Source organism: Rhinolophus hipposideros, assembly GCF_964194185.1.
Source record: "Rhinolophus hipposideros genome assembly, chromosome: 14".
Classification (NCBI taxonomy): domain Eukaryota; kingdom Metazoa; phylum Chordata; class Mammalia; order Chiroptera; family Rhinolophidae; genus Rhinolophus; species Rhinolophus hipposideros.
Genome location: NC_138060.1, coordinates 50,004,030 through 50,028,680, shown reverse-complemented (window position 1 = coordinate 50,028,680; position 24,651 = coordinate 50,004,030). Strand labels below are relative to the sequence as shown.

General features: G+C 44.0%; 1 protein-coding gene across 1 annotated transcript in view; it reads right to left on the bottom strand.

The window, feature by feature from the left end:
• Nucleotides 1-24,407, bottom strand: part of GPD1L (glycerol-3-phosphate dehydrogenase 1 like) — a 40,311-nt gene extending 15,904 nt beyond the window's left edge. The window contains exons 1-4 of the mRNA XM_081073390.1: nt 24,170-24,407; nt 10,491-10,668; nt 5,742-5,882; nt 4,160-4,298 (exon numbers count right to left, since the gene is read on the bottom strand). Coding sequence (XP_080929516.1) covers nt 4,160-4,298; nt 5,742-5,882; nt 10,491-10,668; nt 24,170-24,216 — 505 coding nt within the window. The 5' untranslated portion in view covers nt 24,217-24,407. The remainder of the gene's footprint in view (nt 1-4,159; nt 4,299-5,741; nt 5,883-10,490; nt 10,669-24,169) is intronic.
• Between the last annotated feature and the right edge of the window lie 244 nt (nt 24,408-24,651).

Below are 24,651 nucleotides of genomic sequence, written 5' to 3'. Positions count from 1 at the left end.
GGTGCAGCAGGCATCAGCGATTTTTGAAGCTCCCCAGGTGATTCCAAGAGGCAGACACGTTTGCAAACCTCTGATGTAACCTCCTCTGGCCTCAGTTTCCTCATGAGTAAAACACTATGACACTCTTAGGGACTGTTGTGAGGTTAAATAAGAATCAGGTATGAAAACAGGCTATTAGTGGTAAGGAGCACTCAAGGTCCTATGTGATAACAGGCTAGCCGACACTCACATGCTTATGGCTATGATTTTGCCATTTACAGACAGGAGGCCCAGAGAGGTTTACCAATTTGCCCATGGTCACACAGCTAGTAGGAGGCAGAGCTCAAATTCTAACCCGCATTCTCTGGCTCCAGGGCCCATGCTCTGACTCCCTATGCTGTGCTGCCTCTCAGGGGTAGGAAAACAGGAGATAAACCAGCAAAAAACAAACATCACAATTAGAGCTATAATTTTTTCAATGGAAAAAAAAAGATGCTTGTCAACAATTAAAATAACACCCAAAGGTAGTATGTCAAAATAATCCAGGGGAGAGTAGAGAGAGGGTGGGGATACAGACAAAACAAGGCCAGCCAGAAGTTAATCATGACTAAAGACGGGCAAGGGGTACACGGGGTTCATGACACTGTTTTACCTGCTTTTTTTTGTTTTCAAGGAAGTTTTCCTTAACAAAATGTTTAAAATATCTACACCCAATACTTAGGAACACATTTTCTATTCTACAGGCATTGCTAGTATTTGTTATTTAGCCGAGTTCTCCTCTGTCCAAATATTAGAGTTGTGTCAGTTTGAGCAAATGATCCTCTTCCTTTTTTAAACAGTCCACCAGACCATCTGGGTGATTCTGTGCAACACCGTTTCATTCCCGGGATGGGTAAAGCAGCCCCCAGCCTCCACATCATGACACCATTACTCTCTCCTCTGCACCTCACCATGGGCCGCTGCTCAGTGCCTCCAATATGAAGGATACTTATGAGTCTCACAGACAAGCCCCTCACTCAAGTCACTCTGATCCAGCTGTCTGCAGCTAGAATCTTAAGCTGCCGCTGTGAGCCACCTGACAAGCAGGCAGGGAGAAGTGCATTCTCCATTTGCCACTGATACAAGGGGGAGTCTCTCTGTTCTTCTGTGGCTGCAGATGACACACAGCGTCCACTAGGGAGGTGGGCTTGATGTACAGCAATCTCACTTTTTCTCAAATGTACTTTAAAAAATTATTCTAAACCATGGATAAGAAAGCACTAATCGTATTATTATTATCGGTCATAATCAGTGATGTGGCGAGCAGGGAGCCAGACTAACTAGTACAGAACAGGTGATCCCCAAAAGCCATGAGGAAGGGCTGCCCCAAACTCAGTATGAACCAAAAGACAGGAACATCCCCCTTCTCTTTTGTGCCAAGTTTGAGAGCTAATCAACCTCTTTAACTCACTCCTTCAATACCCTCATTTCAGTCTATGATTCCATATTTGTTTCTGTACTTGGAGCTCCACAAGGAGCTTATGTATCGTCCAGTTAGCGCCATGCCTGATATATATAACAGGCTTTGAAAAATGTTTGTGGGATGATTGAGTTAAGTCTTCAATCTGTGAGGTTGGTCCCAAGAACGAAGGGAACTGTCACCACCAGGGGGCACCGTAGCTCACCATACTGGTTAGTATTTATACACCATACTTAAAAACAAGGCCATTTTTTTCTTCTCCCTCCATAGAAGACTCAAGTAGGCTAAGATTCCTGAATCTACCATAACTAAAAATGAGTTGGTTGCTAATGTCATCAAGAAACTGGATAACCACAGTGCAATTATCAAATATGGGAAATTTAATGTTGATACAATTATGTAACACATAACCGTATTTCAATATCAACAATTATGGCAATGTTGTCTTTCATGGCACCTTCACTCCCTGAATCTTCTTTAGTCTATGACACTTCCTTAAGCCTTCCATTGTCTTTCATGACACTGATATTTTAAGAGTGGGGACAGATGTTTTGTAGTATGTCCTTTACTTTGGGCTCGTCTGATATTTCCTCATGATGAAATTCAGGTTACACAAGACAATTTAGAGAATATCACCTGCGTGTTCTATCTTACTTTCAAAGCCTTACTTAATTTAATTCAGGTCACTCTTGCCAACCAAGGTCCAACACATAGCGAAGGCACTGGAAGCATTGGGGAAACAAAAGCCAGAGGGAAAGCGGAGTAACTTCTGTGCCTCTGTCTTTACAAACCAATAGAGTCTAATGCACCCCGCTGGAAACTTTTCTACAATAAACAGGGCTTAGAGGCAGGTAAAAATCCTCGCCCAAATCTACAGGTAGATACCAGGTTTACCGCAAGGATTGGATATGTGCTCTCAGCCGTATCAATTCCAACCAATTGGCAAAAGTGATTGCCAATTGATTATTGGCAAGTAGGACTGAGTTGGAACAACCAGTTAATTTTCTTTTGAAAAACAGAATTACATAACAATTTCACAGGCCACAGTAAAATCACAGATGGACAAAGGAATTAATTGTGAAAAAATAAAACCTACCTGTAGAGGAGTATATATACGTATGTAATTTTCTTTTTTTTTTTTTCTGGAAGGATACTTAGAAACTGTTAACAGTGATTCCCTTTGGGTAGGAAGGAAATTCCTTCCTACTTTTGAGTAGGTAGTAAATTATAATCTTACTTCTAATTTTACACCTTCTCATATTGTTTGAATTTTCTTACCTGTGACTATATCACTTTTGAAAATATCAGCCTGGGAAATGGTATTCTTATAGGCCATTTTGTTTTCTTCTTTATATTATTTGTGATACTTCTCCTCTCCAAAAACATTATTTCTCAAAAAAAGAGTTTTAAGTGCCCACATATATGGGATTGTTGTGGAATACTATACAGCTATGAAGATGTATGTTGATGGATTTTAAAAGTTGCTATACACTAAGTAAATAAAGCAGTTATAAAACAGTATATAACAACTACAAACATAGTCTGCAAAAATAGACAAAATAATGAAAATTAAATGAAATAATAAAAATGGTTATCTTTGATTATCTCTATTTTCCACATTGATGATGTAATATCTATGCAATTAAAAATTAAAGGGAGGGTGGCCTGTTAGCTCAATTGGTTAGAGCGCAGTGCTTTTACCAACAAGGTTGCTGGTTCGATCCCCACATGGGCCACTGTGAGCTGCACTCTCCACAACTAGATTGAAACAAGTACTTGACTTGGAACTGATGGGTCTTGGAAAAACACTTAAAATAAATAAAAGTTAAAAGAATATGTATTAAAGGGGAAAAAAAGCAAAAAGAGCAAAAACGTCCTAACTTATAGGCACGTATGAGAACCAGGAGCTACCTTTTCTCATGAATCCCATCTTTACTCAAGAGAGCCTGACCTCTCTCAGAGCTTCTGTTTACAAAGCTGCCAGAGAGAAATGATTCACACTGTTCAACTGTTTGACAAAGGTGGAAGTAAGTTCTGGAGTGACAGATAAAATTAAACAAACTCTTACAAAGCAACTGCAAATACAACAAAATTACCCTTCTATGAGTCCTTTAATACGGTACATGGGCACTTGAGAATTCCAAAGCCCTTTTTAAAAGAAACAAAACTTTTCACAGCACCATTGTTGTATAAGACTAGAAAGAGCTTTCTATTTCAGGAAACAGGAGACCCAAGTTCATGCCTGGATTCTGTATTAGCTGTGTGACCTTAGGGCAGGTAACTCATTCCCTGAGCCTCGGCTGATTCATTTGGAAACAGGGATCATTCCCATCAATATTCAGATCTCCTTGGAATCCCATGAGGATCCAGATACCAGCATTTGTGAGTAAAGAAAAGCTGGGTTTCTAAGGCCAGGGAAGCCCCACCATGGATTTAACCAACTGCTTCTTGGTACAAGTAACCTCACATTTTTGTGCTTAATCTCGAAATTCGTTATTGGATCATGGTGGATCCAAATGGTCTCCATGGCTTTACTTTCATTCTGGAGGGTGTTGAAACACTTCAATTCCACAAAATGGCCTCTTTACACAAAATCCCCACCCCATGGAAGGTCCACTTCAGGAATGTTAAGGGGGCAGGGAAGAATCCACTACAGAAAATACCAGAAATGGAAAATGTCTGTGTTAAAACACCACATGTCCAGGCCCCAGCAGCCCTCACCAATGGTGGTCTCACAGAACTTCTCAGCAGCCACCTCACTGGCAATGTTGGCTCCCATCAGCACACTGATGTCAATGCCCATCTTCTCTCGGATGATGTCGGAGATGAGTTTCAGCCCCTCCGGGCCCTCATCTATGCCCTACAAGGAGTCAAGAATTCACAGAAAAACACACCATCAAAAATACAAGAGGCATGAGGTCGCTGCCTTATAAGTAATCAAGCTTCAGACACCCAGTGGCATACGCATCTTGAAAAATATCTCTTTCTTACAAGAGAAAACATATTTACTGCCTATGTACTAAAGAATAACAATGAAACGAAAAGAAAATGAACACGTTCCCACCTCGAACATGTAACCACCCAGGTTAAGAAACAAAACACGATGGACACCACTGAAGTCCCCTGTCTCTCTCCTAGTTCATCCTCCTTCCCCTCCAGGGTGAAGCACTATCCTGAATGCTATGTGCATTGTTCCCTTGCTTTTCTAGATCAATTGCCACATATAAACATCCCTAAACAATATGTTAAGTCAGTATGCCTGTTTTTGAAAGCCTACAAATGTTAATTGTACTGCTCATATGTGATGTGCTGTTTTGCACTACATTATGTATTACTTTAGAGATTCGCCCATGTGGTTGCAAGAACGCTCTGGTTCATTTCTAATTGGAACTACTGTGTAGTTTCCAAAATGAACAGCCCACCATTCATTTATCCATTCTACATTTGAATTGTTCCAGTTTGCTTTCATAAACATTCATCTATGAATACTCCAGAACACAGTCTCTCTAGGGAGTTCTTCAGCTTTTTTATGATGTGGACCCCACCCTGGTGAAGTTTATGAATTCATTCTCAGAATTTCAAATGCATAAAGCAAAATACATAAAATTACCCAGGAAACCAATTATATTAAAACATAGTTACCAAAATGTTAAAAAAGGAAAACAAATTTTTGATAAAGTAAATTAAATTATGTGCTGTTTTATTAATGCAATTAGAAAAAAGATGTCATGGCAGGTCTAATGGTTACCATAATTTCAAAGTAGTGATGAGGGTAAATGATACCTTGAGATATCTGAAACCTACTGTAAAGTGATGGGAAAATACCTGTGATTCTATTGATAAGAGGATCCCAGGTCCTGCCCATACTACTGTTATTGAAACTCTGGCTTATGGTCTACATTCATAAACAGAGGACATGCTCATTTCCTTTAGAGGCTAAAATAAATAAAAACGCAATTTTTCTCTACAATTAAGACCATGAACCTCCTGAATTCTGTCTATGGACCTCTGGAGGTGGTTCGTGGACTTCTGGTTTAAAACTCCCTCTTTAGGGAATAAATCAGTGGGAACTAAGGATGGTGAACTTCTCAGCTAATGCAAACCTGGGAAGGTTCTTTCTGACAGCAAGTTAAACCAGGAGACCCCCCTCACATCTGCAATAGAAAACAAAAACAAACAAAACACCAAAAACTGCCCTAACCATCCCTTCAGCTCCTTATCAAGAGATGAAAGTGAGAGGAAGTGAAATTTCACAGGAACCAATGTCTAATGCTGTTTTCCCTGCCCGAGTTGCGGGCATTACCTTGATCAACGTGATTCCCAGAGCTTCCTTGGGCACTCGCCCGGTGATCTCGTCGCAGATTCTGTGGATGAACTGGTGGGGAATGACAAACACCAGCAGGTCCGCATCTTGCACGGCCTCGCTGAGGTTGGAGACTGCAACCTGCCGTGGCGAGGAGGAAACGGTTACTTTCATACCAAAACATGCCGATCCAAATGGTTTCATTCACTGACCCTGTATCAGATGCCTACTATGAGCAGAGCACTGTGCAGACAATCAGAGCAAGTGTGGTGTGTGGGCTGCCTTCCTCATTCAGGACATGCATCTGAAGCCAGAGGGTCCTGCCTCTGTCCCTTACCTTCTGGGCAAGGGACTTACCCTCTCCATGCCTCAGTTTCCTTACCTGTAAAAGGAAGTCATCATAATACTCTGTGCGTTGTTCTCTCTTTCTCTCCCAACCTCCCAATCCATTTCCTGCCCTTCTTTGCCCCACTCTGTTCCCTAGGAGGCCGTTTTCTATGGACGGTTTCCCCTGGGTGCCCTTGCTCTCTGTCTTCCAGTTGGCTTCAGGCAAAAGGGGGCACTGTCAGGAAACGCAAAGTGGGAGAAGAGACAGGTGAGGGTGTTTATAAGCCTCCTGGGCCACTCCTGCCCAGGCTTGCAGGGGAGCTGTCTTGACTTCATTCTACCTTCTGACAGGCAGTCTTTCTTCCATGTCCCTAAGCTCTGGTCAGGCCTGTTTGGTGATACCAGTCTATCCCCTTGCCCTTTCAGGAGTGGCTCTGACTTCCTGTTACTAAATTCTGGGCACGTCACCAAGCCCTTGTGGTTCCTTCAACTCTGTCCCCACCTCTTTAGAAGTGTTTGTTACCTGGTATGCACTCAATATATGTCAGGTATTATGATGATTTTTTTCCTTCAGATATATACAAAAATGGGTTTTTTAATTTAACATGGGCAGACACACACACACACACACCGGCACAGGTGAGGGCATCTAGTGAAGACAAGGGGAACATGTGGTCTCTTGCAGGGACTGCCTGTTGTTGCCAATATCTTTTCTCCCCTTCTTCCTCAACAGGAGAACCTTTGGTTTAGGGCTAGGCTTATAAATGCCAGGAAAGGAGGCTGTATTTCCCAGCTTCCCTTGCAGCTAGACAGCCCATGTGATTAAGTTCTGAGCAATGGGGTATATGTGGAAGTGTTGCCTGTGAACTTCTGGGACGTGCCCTGGAAGGCCTTTCTTCCTCCTTTTGCCGGATGGAATGTGAAGAGATGGCTGGAATTCATACAGTCATCTTGAACTACGAGGAGGAAACCAAATGCTGAGATGGTAGAACAGCAGGATAAAAAGTGTCCCTGACATCACGATGCATCAATAATATGATGAACATCTTTTACACGGGAGAAAAGAAAAAGCAAACATTCAGTTTGCTTAGATCACTGTTAATATAGGTTTTCTGTCATATGTACCTGAAACTAACTGTAACTGATATAGTTCCCATTAAGCATTCCTGGTTTCCAAAAGGGACTTGGAGGCAGAGTCTTCTCTGAGGAAGTGCTATCGGCCACAGGACGGGTAAACTGCCTAGGAAATCTAGTTTGGGAGTTGTAACAGAGACCACCAATTCCTCACAAAATTCCTTCTCCCCTTCCTCCATAATCACAGAACTCTAAGCTGGTCACTGGTCACCTAGATAGAGACTGCATTTTCCAGCAGCCCTCGCAGTTACACAAGGCTAGGGACCAAGTTCTCATCAATGGAATGCGAGAGGGAGCAGTGCACACCACACATGGCTCAGAGCCCTTAAAACAGTGGGCTGCTTCCTCCACTCTTTCTCTTCCTCATTTCTGCTAGTTGAAACCCATGGCAACACAGACCTACAAGATGGCACAGGACATGATGAAGAAAAATGTGACCAAAATAATGGCATGAAGCAAAGGTGTTAGACCTCTGTCATGTGACAAGGAAATAAATCCTTTTGTTCCTTAAGTCACATTATTACTCTATCTCTTCTTATATCTTAGCCTACTCCCTTAACGAATACATGTGCTAAGAGTTACTCCCTCACTCGAAGAATTCCCCAAGGAAATTTGTCTGCAATTAGTTCATTCTCATATCCCTTCGGTTGGTATGGAAGACTTCTGTAATTTCCCACTCAGACTCCACTCTCCTTCTTTCTAGCAAAAGTGCCCCTAAATTTCATTTCAAAAGCTACTGCTTCACCATTTTAACCATGTAATTTGGGTGGAATTGGCCCCTCCCTTGCACCACACAGATGGTCCTTAACTTGTTCAAGCCAAAGGGCACATGAAACAGTGGGAGCCAAAGAGATATTTGCTGGGGCTTCTGAGGAACAGTTGCTTCCTTACTCCTCTGCAGTAGCTATTGGGTCTCTCTTTTTTTTTTGAACAGTGTGGAGTGACGATGTGAGGTCTGGAACAACTGCAACCATTTTACAAGTGAGAGGGGGAGTACCTACATCTGTTAAGGGGCTCCCATGTGAATGGAGCCAATTTTGTGGAAGGAAGAGCAGAGAAACAGAGGAAAACAAAGGGCCTGCTGACATTTAAACCACTAGCTCAGGCTGTACCTGAAGCCAGCCCTACCTGGATTTTTACTCGTTTGAATCAAAACATTCTCTATCTTAGCTTAGGTTGCTTTGAATGGCAACACAAAGAGTCATTCCCCTTATAGCAGATAACAACCCAAAGCTTAGCATTTCTCTCTTTTTATTCATACCCCTAAAGGCAGGGGAAAACCTCTTTTCCTCTTTAGAGGGGCTTCTCTAGATTGGTAATATAGGTTGCCACAAGTGGCAAAGATTCATCACCAAAAATCGACTTGCTTATTAGTTCCCTCCCAGCTGGAGATTCTACCTTCTCCAAAAAAGCAGTTTCTTCTTATTCTAGTCCATTAGCCTCCCAACGCCAACCTATAATTGCTCTGTTTGTCCCTTATTGGCAAAGCTCATTATGCTCCTTCATATTTGTCTGTGGTTCTACCCAAGCCCCTTCCCCCAGCCTTCATAAGAACTCGGACCCTTCATTCCCCCTTGAGTTACTACCCCTACTTAGGTGGGAACTTCTAAGCCTTTGTCACACAGAGCCTGGCACCTTGAATTTTAATTCAAATCTTTCTTTTTTTCTGGACCTATTGTTTCTCCTCTTCCCCATTCTTCTCCAACACACACACACACACACACACACACACACACACACACACACAAGCCAAACAAAATTCTTCTTCAGTGAGCAAGATCTTTGAAGTTCCAAACTTCCTGGCACTTACTTCCTGGCACTTATTAGTTTATATACCTGTTTCCTCTGCTGGACTCATGAGGGAAGAAGGTCATCTTATTCCTCTTTCTGTCTCTGGCAAGCCCTTTTGTTCTCATTTGTTTTATATCATTGCAAAGCACTGTTGTTTATATTATTTAATTTGAAAGTGCTCTGTGAAGTAGCTGGGTGGAAAAGGTGATTTTCATCCCCATTCTATATATGGGGTGACTAAGGTCAGTGAAGATGAGTCACTTGTCCGGGGGCACACAATTGATCATTTGCAGATGTGGGACTCTAACACACATTTTTTTCTCTTTGATTCTGAAAGACTCTCTTTGAGTCTTTTCCATTTCACCATGTTGGGAAATGCCCGGCAAAGGCTGAAAAGGTGTGTGTGTGTGTGTGTGTGTGTGTGTGTGTGTGCGCGCGCGTGCGCGCACATGTGCATAAAGGTTTGGAGAGTGAATATACTCATATGTAGTGATGGGTATTTCCTTAGCAAAGGAGATGAGTTTCTCTGGTTAACCACAGGCATCAGGCAGCCACAATCGTCTGGTTTTCAATTACAGAAAGCGACCAAGGGGTGAAGCTGGCAACAGAAGTTCATAAACCCCACTCAGATGAACAGCAGGGCACCCCCTTTGTGTTCTTCAGGCTTATTCCTAACCTCTCCTGCAAGCCACCGGAATGAAGCCTGGCAATAACCTTGATTTTTTCCTCCTAGACCTAAAAATCTTGAATTTTAAACTGTGAGTCTTATAACTTTATATTTTCTCCAATCTCTTTCTACAATTTAGGCCTTGACCCTGATTTTAATTACTGAGCCGGGTCAAGTGTCCTCGTGAGGGGATCAAAACCCACACATGTAGAAAGGGTGTATCGGGAGCTACCAGGGTACATGAGTTTGATGTGACCTGCACTCTGAATGCCAAGAAAGTAACCTGCTATGAGTTGAACTGTGTCCCCCCAAAATTCATAAGTAACCTAGTACCTCAGAATATGACTGTATTTGGAGACAGGGTCGTTACAGAGGTAATGAAGTTAACATGAGGTTATTAGGGTGGGCCCAAATACAACACAACTGGTGTCCTTATAAGAGCTGATCAGGACACGGATAACACAGAAGGAAGACCATGTAAAGACACAGGAAGAAGGTAGCCATCTACAAGTCAAGGAAAGAGCTTCGGAAGAAACCAGCCCTGTTGACACCTCGATCTTGGACTTGAAGCTTCCGGAACTGTGAGAAAATAAATTTCTGTTATTTAAGCCACCGGTTGATTTTTCCTTTATGTGTTATGGCAGCCCTAGCAAATTAAAACAAAGCCCATTTTTCAGAGTTCAGAAAACCAAAATCACAAAGAACTTGGTAGGACAAAGGAACAGTAGAAGAGGGAAGTAGCTTTTGTATTGCCCCAAGTCCCAAGTGTTAAATCAGCCACGCGTAACTTTCAAAATTCACCAAATGGACTTTTCATCCTAAAGCCTTACCACGTTTTCTGGCAGCTTGTGTCCAGGGAGATATTTTACATTTTCATGGTCATTATTTATGATGTCCGTCAGTTTTCTTCCATTAACTGTTTCTTCAAAGACCCACATCTTGACTGTGGAGGCAAACTTGTGAAGATTCTTGACATTGTTACCAATGATTTTTGCAACCGCTGAACCCCTACAAAAGAAACAGTGGACAAGAAAAAGAAATTAAACTTGCTTGGGCAGAAGAGAAAACAGATTAGATTCTGATGCAGAAGACACACATTCTGATTCTGATTCAAGCACTGAGCTTGTAACTCAAGATGGGATGGGGTGTCAGCCACAAGCCATTTGAAACTTAGTTGTTTTCACCTGCAAATACCACCTCAGTGATCAGGAACGCCCCAGAATTGGGTACCAGGTCAAAATGCACCACCCCTTGAAACTAGTATCAACCGATGTTAGAAGAGAGTATCACAGGCAGAAGAGAAATCTACCTAAGAATCACAGCCACCATGGCGTACCCTCACCACTGTGACAAGGTTTGCTTCGATGTGGATGAAGCCCACAATATTGTTAAAGAGTGCATTAAAAAAAAAAAAAAACAGAGTGTATAGATAGGGTTTCGGGTGTGAAGATTAAAAAATGAAGACAATCACCACCAATGGACCGCAAGCAGAGTGGAAAAATCCTTAGCACATTTACTTAAGTTGGGAAACGCTTATAAATATATTGTGACCTGTGCAGTAGTCTAGAGGAGTGCATATGGCTTTCACACAGCCAGCTCCTGCTTTTGGGATATCACATCTGATGGAACCTGTGCTATATGATGGGAGAACTGAACCACCATGAACTGTATCATCAATGTTCTTGCCATTGCTATTGTCCTGTGACAGACTAAAAATATTTTGGCTTTCAAAAAAGAAAGAAAGAAAGAAAGAAATCCACCTAAAAGATGGCATAAAAATAACACGTAAGAGTGTTCTCTATGACTTCCAGGCAATATTTCAGATCCATCAAGGAGATTCAATGTAGCTACTGTAGAATAATCTGTGTTCTGGTGAACTGCAACAGGCCCCAGGTACAGTCATAATGGAAACACAAGAACTAGAGTGGTTGCAGAAAAGAAACAGAGTAAGAGCCCAGGTTCTGGGTCCCCCCCAGCAGATGTCCAGCTGGCCTCTAGCCCCACAAGCTCCCATTTCTCTACAACTCTATTCACTAAACATATTCTGGTAGTGAATCAGTCTCCCACAGGGAAAGAGAAGGCACTCCGACTAGTTCATGCCAGTCTTGGAGACAAGGATGGTGGGTCCGCAGCTGGTCACCATGGCAGAAGTGTTCATGGTTGGCCCAGACACCAGTGCCCATCTCATAGGTGTGTTGAGTGCATAGTAGGCCAAGACCCTGCTGATTGGGCTGCTGATTGGTCAAGGGGTGGGCACCTGATCCCGGTTGAGCTAATTAGCTTCTTCTATAGGACTTTGACTGGAAGAAATAGTTTGTTTCTTAGACAACTTTCCTCGTGTGAGGAGCAAATGAAAGAATCGAAAACAGCACCTTGCAAATTCATGTGTTAGGGCAGTCATTACTTTTTCTAGTATATGTGCTGCCGAAGGGATCACAGTCATTACTTTCTCTAATTAGAAACTGAGATGAGTTCTCAATTTGGTGAAATGGAGTAGTTGAAGATCATAAAACTGTAGTTTTATGCTACAGTTTTCTTAAGAAAATCTTTTTTTGAGATTAAGTAACTTATTACTATTGCTAAGATGAACACAGATATTTGATACTCAATTTTATGCAGAACTTAAAACAACAGTTTTAATACAGTATCCAAATTTACACAAGTATTTTGTCAAAAGACCAGCGTTCCTTGTATTAGCTTCTGCAGGCTCTACTACAGGAATAAAAACTTGTTTTAAATGTCTTCTGAGTGTAGGAATACAACAATTTAAGGATGAAAGCTTTTCTAAAAGAGCAGCTATAAATATTGCAAGGAATTTTCTTCCACCAAGTAAAAATACTTTTAAAACATATAACATTTAAAATGATAGGCTTACACGGTGACCCAGTTACAATAATTAGGCAATTCGATAGTAGATTAATTCATAAATATTTTCTGAAAATAGGAGGCTGGTTTTTCATCACAGTAACATTTAAAAAAGTATAATGAAATTCCTTCACATTCTTTCACCAATGAAATTCACTGTACGATGTCAGACAATTAAGTTTGCGAACTTGTAGCAATTGTTGCTAACCTTTTTTTTCATTATTGGGATTATTCATTATGAATTTGTACCAACTGGACAAACAGTTAACCAAGTTTGCTATTTGGAAGTGCTGAAAAGACTGCATGAAAAAGTTAGACGAGCCGAACTTTCGCCAACAATTCATTGCTCTTGCATCATGACAATGCACCAGCTCACAGGGCACTGTCTGTGAGGGAGTTTTTAGCCAGTAAACAAATAACTGTATTGGGGCACCCTCCCCACTCACCTGATCTGGCCCCCAATGACTTCTTTCTTTACCCGAAGATAAAGGAAATATTGAAAGGAAGACATTTTGATGACATTCAGGACATCAAGGGTAATATGACGACAGCTCTGACGGCCATTCTAATAAAAGAGTTTCAAAATTGCTTTGAAGGGTGGACTAGGCACTGGCGTCAGTGCATAGCTTCCCAAGGGGAGTACTTCAAAGGTAACCATAGTGATATTCAGCAGTGAGGTATGTAGCACTTTTTCTAGGATGAGTTCATGAAGTTCATTGTCAGACCTCGTATAATGAGCCCATTCAAAAACAACAGAGAATATCTGCTATGAACCATGTCTGAGGAATTTAGAAGAAATCTGAAAACAGAGACTTGCTGCTTTCCTACTTTTACAATCGTATACTACAGTCAATTCTCAAGACAATTTGCTGAGCTGGAGTAAGGGGTGACAAGAGAAGGCGGGGGGCGGACCAAGCTCATGCAGGTGAACGTATTGGAGATATTTATCTTTACTCTCCGATTAATCTCAGTTATTCTAAGCCAACTCCAATTCATCCCAGCATATAAACCTCTGTGCTTTAACAACCAGGAAAATCCAAATAATTTTCTGTATATGAGAATTATTTTCCTGTTCCTGAGATAGAGTGGATAAACTAAGACTGGTTCTCATCTTTGGCTGCACATTAGGATTACCTGGGAGATTTAAAAATCCTGAGTCTGGGCCATACCTCAGACCAATGAAATCTGTACTTCTGGAGTGGGATCAGGCATCAGTAGTTTTTTTCTTTTTTGTTTTTGAGATCAATTTTTAAAAAATTAATTTCAGGTGTACAAAACAATGTACTAGACATTTACACACTTCACAAAGTGATAACCCTCTTCCCCAATCTACTACCCCTCTGACATCGTATATAATCATTACAATTCCATTGACTCTATTCCCTATGCTGTACTCCACATCCCATGACTATATATATATTAAATTATAATTGACATTCAGTGTTATTCAGTTTCAGCTTCAGGAGTGCACGGTAGTTTTTAAAGCCCCCCAGAGACAAATGCGTAGCCAGGTACTGAGAACCACTGCTCTGCACAATCATCTAGAAAGTTGGTGCTCTCCTCTCTTACAAAATAGTTGCAAATACGTGTATCAAAGCTTTATCTATAAAATTCTTATTCTATGCCAGCAGGACAGTTTATTAACTAAATACCCGTTAATCCAATTCTACTCCTGACACTCTGTAAAAAAAGAGGCCAAGAATCTCCCCACCATCACTCTCATCTTTATTCTAATCTTGGAAAGAGCTGCACATATAACTCACAGGGAAATAGCAGCTCAGGCTCACAGTGTTCCATGGGATTAAGTAACTCATACAAGGTCAATGAGAGCAAGTGTGATTCTGGGGAATCGAGCAAACTGACGGGGGCGGGGGAAGGTTCTAAGACCCTAGGAATCCAAGTCTAGTAAACCAAATGGGGAAAATAGACCAGAACCACAAGACACCTCCCAATGATCTCACTGGAATACACCTGCTGTTCTCTTATAGGCCCCTCTTGGGGAAGCCAAGCATTACAGCCAAAAGCAAACCTGTGGTATCTGCTGCAATGAGTTAGTTAAGAAAATTTAAACAAAAATTGGAATTATTAAGAACTAAGCCCATGGGATCATGTCTGTACATCCTTTGGGGTTCGATGGGGCTTAAAATGACCAGACAAAAATAAGTAAGGGAAACTCCAGTTATATTATTTACTCATGTGAGGTCATCAGGACCTCATTTTGCATTCTCCCTGGTTTCATCAGTAACTTTATTCAATCATTCATTCCCTCACTCATTTATCTCAGTTATCCAATATTTACTGAGCACCTACTATGTATATTGCATTGTGCTAGATGCTGGTGATGCAACAGGGAAAAAGCAAAGCCTCTGCTCTCCAACGCTTACTGCTCCCTCAGAGAGGGAAGTAAGGTCAAAGGAATTCACAATTTTGTGTGGGAGGAGAGGTGAAGGGACAAATGATTAGAAGGGTGTGATGGACCATGATGGACTTTAACAAGGGACTCAACTGCAACCCGTGTTAATCCATGAGCAGTCTCCCATGCTGGACCTTCTGCTGAGAGAACCATGAAGGACCGACCCAGCCGGGCTACAGGGAGAAGACCTGGGAATGGCGCTGAGGAAGACCATACCTCTGCTGAGAAACCAAAAGGGCTTCAGAAGTTGGGGTGGAAGAGCAGGCAAAGCAGAGCTTGAGCCCTACTCAGCAAACCGCAGACACATGAGTGAGCCTGGCCAAGCTAAGAACCACCAGCTGATCCAGATTCATAGCAACAATAAATGCTTATTAATTTAAGCGGAGGAGTTGGGGGAGGGTGGGCTTTTGCAGCAACTAAGGCATATGCACCAAACAGCAACTGGAGGTAACTCCAGGTAATTCTGGGCCAAGATGTTGGATCTGCCACCCAGAGATGGGGTCTGGGGGAAGATGGTGAGGAGGGTTGGGGGAAAATTCAAGGACAAATATAGCAAGGAGAGGAACAAAAAGATTCTAATGCCTATAAAACCTAGTCTTGTTCTTTCTAAATAACTTACACCATTTTTTTTTTTTTTTGAGATCAGGACTTAAAATACTACATTTGTTTTGTTTCAATCTCTTCTCCAATCTAGTACAATCTCCACACTGAACCAAAGATTTTCTTTGCTGCCCACCTTTTTCTGTCATTTATGAAAACCTCAGAAAGTATAATCCACAACATAATAAAGGCCATATGTGACAAGTCCACAGCTAACATCATACTGAGGGTTCTTACCACCAAAAATGGGGAAAGGAGCAGGAGGCAACTTTTGGAAGTGATGGATGTTTATTACCTCAAGAGTGGCAGTGGTTTCATGAGTGTTCTCACTTCCCCAAATCTATCGAATTGTATACATTAAATATGTCCAGTGTTTTTTATATATCAACTATACCTTGGTAAAGCTTTTCTAAGAAAAGTATATGACTCAGCCCAAACTCCTTTTTGTCTCTGAAATGGTACTCGGTGTGTTCATTACATACGTGTGACTACTTTTGACCAATGTGAAGCAACGGGATCAAACAGAACAAAGGGGGTGTTGTGGAGGAGCTAGAGTCTACTTACAAGTGATGTGCCCTGTTCTAAAATAAAAAGTGAGTGACTGTCAGAGGGCCAGTCCACAATATGCATAAGGATATTAGCACTGAGCTTAAAATACAAGTACTGACTACAGTCCATGGAGGCCACGTGGGTAGCTTGGTCGTGGTTGGGGCTGAGGGCTCACAGCCACACAGGTAGAGCTCTTTATGCCTCAGGGGTGCTTGTGCCACTGCGCAAACATAGTCAGGGATGGATGCTTACAGCGCTGGGTCAAGGGCATGAGCAGCCATGTCTACACCTGGCCCAGCTCATCCATTTACTTAATGACAGGGGGGGCAGATGACCTTTAAGGTCCCTTCCAGGTTGATGACCAAGTCCAGTGTTTTCCAAAGTGAGGAATGGGTACTAGTGGTTCCCCAATGCCTGAGTGCTGCCCCCACAAAAAGCACCAAGTAACACTGATTCACTTGTGCCCTTTTTCAACTCCCATGGCCCTTCTGAGTGTAGAATGTCTCGTTTGAAGGCGACTGTGTTGTTACCATCTCTCCAGCATGTGCTAAGTTCCCTTGTGCACAGAGCATGAGGAGGCCTCAGGCTCTCCAGCCACCGAGGCAGGTAGAAGTAGCTGTCAAGGGTTCTGACACATTGCTTTGTTTCCATTCTACTGGTTGTTGTTGTTACCTTGTACTTATGACATTTAAAGTAGTGATATAAAGTTTTCTTTTATAGGCAACTTTTAAAGGATGTATAATAAGCAAATAATAGTACCGGTATGAAACAGACAGGGCCAACGCCACAAGGGCGCGCAGTGTCTGCAGGATAAAGGTTTAATCCTATCCAAGCTCGTCACCTTGCAGATTCAGACACACGAGGCTTACAGTCACTCTGACTTAGTGTCACAGACACAGGTAGTTGCAGAACTGCCTGGGGAAGGACTCAGGGCTGCTGATGGCTAGTCCTGGATCTTTACACAGATGTATAAAATCACATTTCCCATGAAATTATGAATTATCTTAAGTTTTGGACCTCAAAATATAAACTAATTCACAACTTCTAAAACCCTGTACAAATGAAATTAAAAAGGACATGGGGAGGAAATAAAGTTCCAGTGACAGCTGTGTACTGGGTACCTGATATAAGATCTCATGTAATCTTTCCAGAGGCCCCAAGAGAGGTACACATTATCCCCACTTTACAGATGAAGAAGGTGAGCTCAGAGAGTAAATAGGTTACCAAAGTCAGACGTAGAGCCAGCAGTTCTAATGCAGAACTGTTTCCAGAGCCCATCCTTTCTGCTATTTTATATTCGTGCTGGTATACAGGAGTATCATTTGTTGAAAATACATATCGAGAACTTATGAAGGGCAGACGCTGTGCTGGGCACAGGTGATACAGGGAATAAAGCCGACAAGTCCCGACCCTCACAGAGCTCAGTAAATGGAGATTAATGTTGCTCTAGCAAGCACACAGAGATGTAATTGTACCACTGGTGACCCAAGTGGTTAAGCAGGTGACAGAGTGACACTTGGCAGACATTAGGAAGGTCAGGTAGAACTGGGAGGAAGTGCAACAGAGGGCTGAACCAGACTGAAGCCTGAGGGCCTTACCTAGGGGTGGGGTGGGGAGCCTTCCAGGCAGAGACAAGGGCCTCTGGAGCAAAGGATATAGGAAGAGGGCATGGAGCTTACTGTCTGCTTTTACCTAGAGCCAATTTTGTAGGGAGAGGGAGAGAAGGGGACAGGAGAAAGAGGAGGGGAGAGGTTAAGGGAAGAAGAGGGAGAGAGGGGGAGGAGACAGTGAGGGAGGAGAAGTAGGGGGGGAACACAGGGGAAGGAGAGGATGGGAGTGCATGGGGAGCAGCCAGAAGGTGAAGAGGCAAGGATGGGGCAAGAGGCGAGAGTGGGCTAAGGATGGGCAGAAACAGGATTGATTTGCTGCCTCCCAGGTGTTGAACACTATGTGATGTCCTTGTTTTTATTGAAATAGAATTGATATATAACACTGTATAAGTTTAAGGTATACAGTGTGTTGATTCGATACATTTATATGTCACCACTGTAGCACTGTTTTAAATACCTTACCTATGTTATCTGTTTGAAGCCTCAGCAGCCCTCTGAAGCAGGTATCATACTATTATTATCCCCACTTTTTACATAAAGAAACTGAAGCCTGGAGATCACACAGGTGGTTAGTGGAAAAACAGCGAGTTGCACCCCAGGACCTGTCTTCAAGACTCCGAGACCCGCCCCGAGTCCCAGCTGGATGGACACCCACTTGCTGCAGGTCCTAACCTCCACCTCAGCAACTCCCCACCTCCCTGGCATTCACTCTTTGTGCACAGCCTTCTCGCCCCTACCTCTCTACGAAGTTGTAATGTTTTAATCAGGCTGGGAATGTGCTGCACCACCCAAGGAATGGCCACCTATCAAGTCAGGCCCGAACCTGACAGAATTCTGGTGGCCCGCGCTGCTTCACAAGGTGCAGAATCTTTCTGGGCCAGAAAGGACCCAACAGTCCATTTCTCTTTTTAGCAAGAAGAAACTGAGGCCCGAGGAGGAGAATGAGCCGGGTTCAGGGAGGTTCTCCCCATTCCATGCCCCGGGCTCTCCTACCGCTAGCTGATCCTGACTGTAGGTCTAAGGGGAGAGGGTGTTCAGTTTTGGTTTAAACAACATCCACTTTTTTACCCCTAAAAGCAATACACAAAAGAATAAAAAGCAATTATGAATAATCTCACCACCCGGGGAGAACCACTGTTAACATTTTGTATGATTCTTGGTAGTTAAAGGGCTTTTAAAGTACAATCAAATGCCAGAGAATTAGATACAAATGTGAAAAATGAAGCATTTTAAAAATAGATTCAACTTAGTGAATGTTTATTTGATCTCTGGATAGGGACGTTTTCTAAGCTTAAAATCAAAGGAAGGAACCACAGAGGAAGAAAGATCAATGTGAACAACTTCACATAAAGAAAAGAAGGGGGAGAAGGAGACGAAAAAGCCTTTCTGTCTATCAGAATTTAACCTGCAGAGGAAAAGCTTAGAATAGAATGTTACATTTAACAAAAAACAGGATGCAAAATTGTACATGTCATATGATCATGCATAATACTTAACAAAATACACACCACCTCACCCGTTAGGATGGCTACTATCAAGAAAATAAAAAATGAACATAAAAATAGAAAACAACAAGTAAGGATGTGTAGAAAATGGAACCTTTGTGCAGTGCTGGTGGGGATATAAAACAGTGTGACTACTATGGAGAACAACGTGGTGGTTCCTCAAAAAACTAAATATAATATGGTCCAACAATTCCACTTCGGGGTACATATCCAAAAGAACTGAAAGCAGGGACTCAAATAGATATTGGTACACCGTGTTCAGAGCATTATTCACAACAGCTCAAAGGTGGAAGCAACCCAAGTGTCCATTGACGGACGAATGGATAAACAAGATATGCTGCATACAAAGAATGGAATATTATTTAGCCTTAAAAAGGAAGGAAATTCTAACACACACTACAACATGACAAGTTTTAAGGCCTCATTTCAATTTTATTTTTCTTAAGTGGGAGAGTTGAGAGGATATGCTCCTCCATATGTTTACGACCATGAAATTTGTCCTTGGGTAAAAGTGTGCTCCTCAGTGAAAATGATAAGAATTTATAGAAATGTGGACATTGGATGGATCTGGGTTTCAACTTCACCTTATTAACCAGTGACCTTGAAAAGTTTTCTTTAAATCTCAGCTTTGTCATCTGACATAGGACTAATAATAGTATCTCACAGGCTTGTTATGAGATTTAGCTAAATGAAATAATGTACCTGACACACAGAAAATGACCAATAAGTGGTAACTGTTACTATGGTTACCCCTCCTAAAGGATGGGAGGAAGTGGAAGAGAAGAATGATGAAGGAGGTGAAAGAGGATTAAGAGATGACCAGCACAGTAGTCCTGAGTTTTACACTGACAGGTGGGGGAGTGATGGCAACAGATGACTAAGTATCCGTTACTATTATATTTTTTTAATTGTACAAACTTTCTCACTCCGGTTCAGGAGGGAACTCGGGATCCTCTCTCAGTTCAACTCTAACCTGTCCCATCATTAAACTCTCCCTCCAGCTTCCAAAGCAGAGGTATGTCAGTGCCCTCTGCCAACAGGGAAGGGATTATTTCTGACAGAGCTAATTCAGACACTCAAACTGTTTCTGTGCTCTCCATGAGGGAGTGTAGCGAGAATCAGGACAGAAACAGGAGCACAAAAAGCTGACACAGGTGGACAAAGAGCCGCAGCACTGCATTCAGAAGGTTCCAGCAGACCAAAAGAAAGTCACACACATCCAGCCTCCTTCACCGGTGCAAAGTAGGCCAAAGCTCTCTCTGACTTTCAGTTTCTGGCCTCAAGCTGTGGGATGATGGAGAAAACAAGGGCAAGAGATAAACAATCGCAGCTGCATATCAGTTATGCTCCTTGTCTTTTGTCCTCTCTCCCCTCTCTGCCTTGGCCAAACTCCAAGTGGGTGTATTTTGTGACTTGATGGTACTAGTCAAGGATGATGAAACTAATAATACTAATACTAATACTAATAATAGTAGTGGGTGACATTTATTGAGTGTCAGTTACCTTGCACTTCCTTTTAATCTTAACCATAATCCTAGACAGCAGGTACCAATATTATAAGCAATGATTCCTGGAGAGAAGCAGTTTGCTCAAGGCCTCAGAGCTGCCAAGTTAGAACCCCAGGGAGGTGGAACCCCAAGCCCTCCTTATATGGCTGCATTACTGTCTTCCAAGGAGGTCCGGGACATACGCTCCCTAGCACAATAAATAAATAGAGCCCTGAAATTTTAGTTCTAGAACTGGATCTTGCACTGTGTCTGGGTGATCTTCCCAAGGTTGATGAAGAAACTTTGTTTCACCTTTGCACTTACTTAAAAAGTTTTTGGTTTTTGTGTTCTTTTTGTTATTTTTTTCTGAGCCCCTGGGGCCATAAAAAGCCATGCAGTTTAGGAAGTGGCTCCCTGCCTAGCCAGTAGTGGGCAGCACAGCAGGGCTGCTGGATGCATGAGGGCCCCCTCCAGCCCCCTCTCCCTGACCTGTCTAGAGGAAAGGAGGTGCCAAAGGACAGGACAAGGGCGTGTTACACAACCCGTTTACTTTCCCTCACATGTCCTTTCTGGCTGAAGCTCCCTGGCAAGTCAGCTAGATTCAGTCTTCTGGTATCTGTATTGCCATCAGCCTTTACATGGAGAAGGCACTCAATGTGAGGGCGATAGCCCCTTGGAGCTAGGAGCTTAGATGTGACACCTTTACTTACCCAAGTATTCTGAGCTACTTCAAAGGCCCAAGTGTAAACATTGCTTAAGCACCTTCATATTCCTGAGGTCAAGACCATATCTGGAAGGGTAGATCTATCTCTTGGTTACTTGTTTGAAAATAAGCAAAGGGCTCAAGTCCCTTAGGGAAAAATCTGTCCCACCCTCAGGGAAGCATGATTCAGCAAGTCTAGCTTCAGTGGTAATTCTGACGCAAGTGGCATTTGGATCACATTTTGATAAACACTATTTAAAATATAACATCTAATCAATCTTGTGGCAGATATCTCATTCCACTTTCTATTTCTTTTGAATTTATCTTCCAAGTCTCTCTCTATCTCAGACCTGAAGCTAAGTTCTTAAAGGCAAAGATTGTATCCAGTTGTCTCTATCCCCAGAAAGGCCACAATACCTACAGAAGGCAAACACTCAAATGTCTGCTGACCAGGGCTGAGCATGCAATGGGCCACTAAGTTCCTGAATCTCTGGCGAGGTCAGGATCCTCTCTCCAGGATGGGAGTGGCTCTGCACCCAGAGCAGTTGCAAGGAAGCCAACAACTGTTCCCAACTGATCCCATAATTAATGGAGGCAGGCAGCCAGCCCAAACCATCGGCATGGCACATTTCTCAATTGCTCTGCTCCACTGTCACTGGCCAAGTTCTACTCTATTTCCTTGGGCTGGAGTGGGCCAAGAAAGCAGTCAAGTGAAGCCGTGGGAAGGCAGCCAAATCCCAGCAGAGGGGGCAGGAGGTTCACTTCACTGCTATTTGCTCCAGGCCTAAATCCAGCGTGGCAAAGTGTGCTACTTCTACTGCACCTTGAAAGTTAGGAAAAAGAGCTGTCACCTGTGGTTCTGTGTCCTTTTACAGAAGAGGATACTAATGTCAAAAGAACATGTGCTAAATGGGTCCTTTTCCAGTCCCATGGACAACAGGGCAGCTGACATCTCACTTTAGTGACCTTGGAATCAAAACTGTCAAAGCCAAACTGAAAGTCCAAATGAAGCTCTGCAGTGGATAGATATCAACTCCATCAAATGTTGTGCAGAACATTCTGTTGGAATTCCTCCAGAAAGGGCAGAAGAAACTGATAACACTGGCTTTCCTCCAGGAGGTACCTTGGGGCACACGTATGGGTGAGAGGCATTTCACTGTTTTGTTTTTTGTTTTTGTTTTTAAACAACCTGAATATATTCCCTAATCAAAGATAATTGCATTTGGGAGGGCCAGCCCGATGGCTCAGGCGGTTGGAGCTCGGTGCTCCAAACTCCAAAGGTTGAGGGTTCGATTCCCACATGGGCCAGTGGGCTCTCAACCACAAGATTGCCGGTTCAACACCTTGAGTCCCGCAAGGGTAGGTGGGCAGCACCCCCTGCAACTAAGACTGAAAGGACAACAACTTGAAGCTGAACAGCACCCTCCACCACTAAGATTGGAATGACAACAACTTGACTTGGAAAAAAGTCCTGGAAGTACACACTGTTTCCCAATAAAGTCCTATTCCCCTTCCCCAGTAAAATCTTTTTTTAATTTTTTTAAAAACATAATTGCATTTGAAAAAAATAAATGTCAGCCATTCATTTACTATTTATTTAGCATATGTAGGGCCCTAGGGTAGATGCTGTTCTCAAGAGCTGGATGGAGAAGAGTAGAAACAGATAATCAAACAAATCATTCCCTTGCAGTGTTAGGTCAGCAACAGGAGTGCATGGAGTGACCCCTGGACTTGCTGGGATGGAAAAGTAAAGAACCCGTTAAGGTTCCCTCCAAGAAATACCTTCTGAGCCAAGTCTTAGAGAGTAACTCTTAAACCCAGTAGCCAGGACCACGCGCTGCAGCGCTCCTAGAAGCCTCAACTGTGATGAATGTCAGGCCACAGGAAAACAGAAGCACCGAAAGGACATCACTCTGAATATTCTACACCAGTCCCTCAGTTGTGGGAAAAATAGTGCCCAGCAACGGAAAAAAAGATTGAAAATATCAGGCGCTGTACTGTATTCTGCCTCCCCGCCCCCTATAGTCACCCCAATACACCAGAGACTCCCACTGTGTTAAATCTGATAAGGGGAACTAAAAAAGCTGACATGGAGAAGGCTTAGGAGCGCGTCGGGCACGAAATGCTTTATGAAGGTTAAAGTCAAAGCCCAGCAGAGACGCAAAGCTTCGCACACATCTCCCCACTGGAGAATGCTCACGCCCCTGGATCACACTGGGTGCCAGGACGGTTGCAAGTTGGATTTTCTTCCCGACAAACGTAACTAAGATAGTAGACGTAGCAGCGGCGGGGGCGAGAGCCGCACTTTGAAGGGCAGCGCCGTCCCGCCCGCGACCTGGATAGCAAGCGAGCCCGAGCTGCGTCTGGTCCCCTCATTACCGAAACTCCAGTAAGAATGCCGGAGCCTCCCTCAATTCCTCCACCCAGGCGCTCCGCCGACGAGAAGGGAGAACGCCCTTAGCACGTTGCGCAAAACGCCCGGGCGTGGAGAGCAGGTGGCCTGCGCACGCCTGCCGCGCGACGACTGGAGCGCACACAGGTGCGGGTGGGCGCCAGCACCCGCCCTTCGCGCTGCCCCCCGCGGGCACCGGACCCCGGGCCTCCCGGGCGAGTGCCGAGGTTCCGTCTCCCCGGACGCGCGGCGCCCAGCCCGCCGCCTCGCCTCTCCGAGCGCAGTGCACGGTGCCCGCGCCGCGGCGGGGACGCGCGGCCCTAGCCCGCCCGGGACGGGGGCTTCCTGGAGGCGTATCCCATGCCGCCGGCCCGCCGCAGCTCACCAGTTTCCCGAGCCCACGATGCACACTTTCAGGGGCGACGCTGCCATGGCCGGGCCGAGACGCAGCAGCCCACCGCGTGCCTCTCCCGCGGGCCGCCGGTCTACGCCCGCTCAGCTTTACCCGCAGCGGCTCCCGAGGGCCCCACCCCTCCCACCTCTCCGCCAATGGCTGAGGCCACCCCCAACTGGGAGCCCCAGGCCACAGCGGACAGCCTGGGAGGACCCGCCCCGCCACTCCCGAGAACCACTGCGCACGCCTGGGCCTGGCTGCCCTCCGGGCGGCTCCCGCACCGCCCTTGCCCAGGGCATGCCGGGACTTGTAGTCCGCACCCTCTGCCGCCGAGCGCTCGGCTGTGCGGCCCCGCCCACTGGGCCACGTGCAGCCCCGGGTAGTTGCGCCGGGACTTGAGCTGGCAGCGCGGGAGGCTTCCATTCCACCCGCTGGGCAGAACAGGCCTAGCCCTGCTCGCTGTGGTGCTCCTC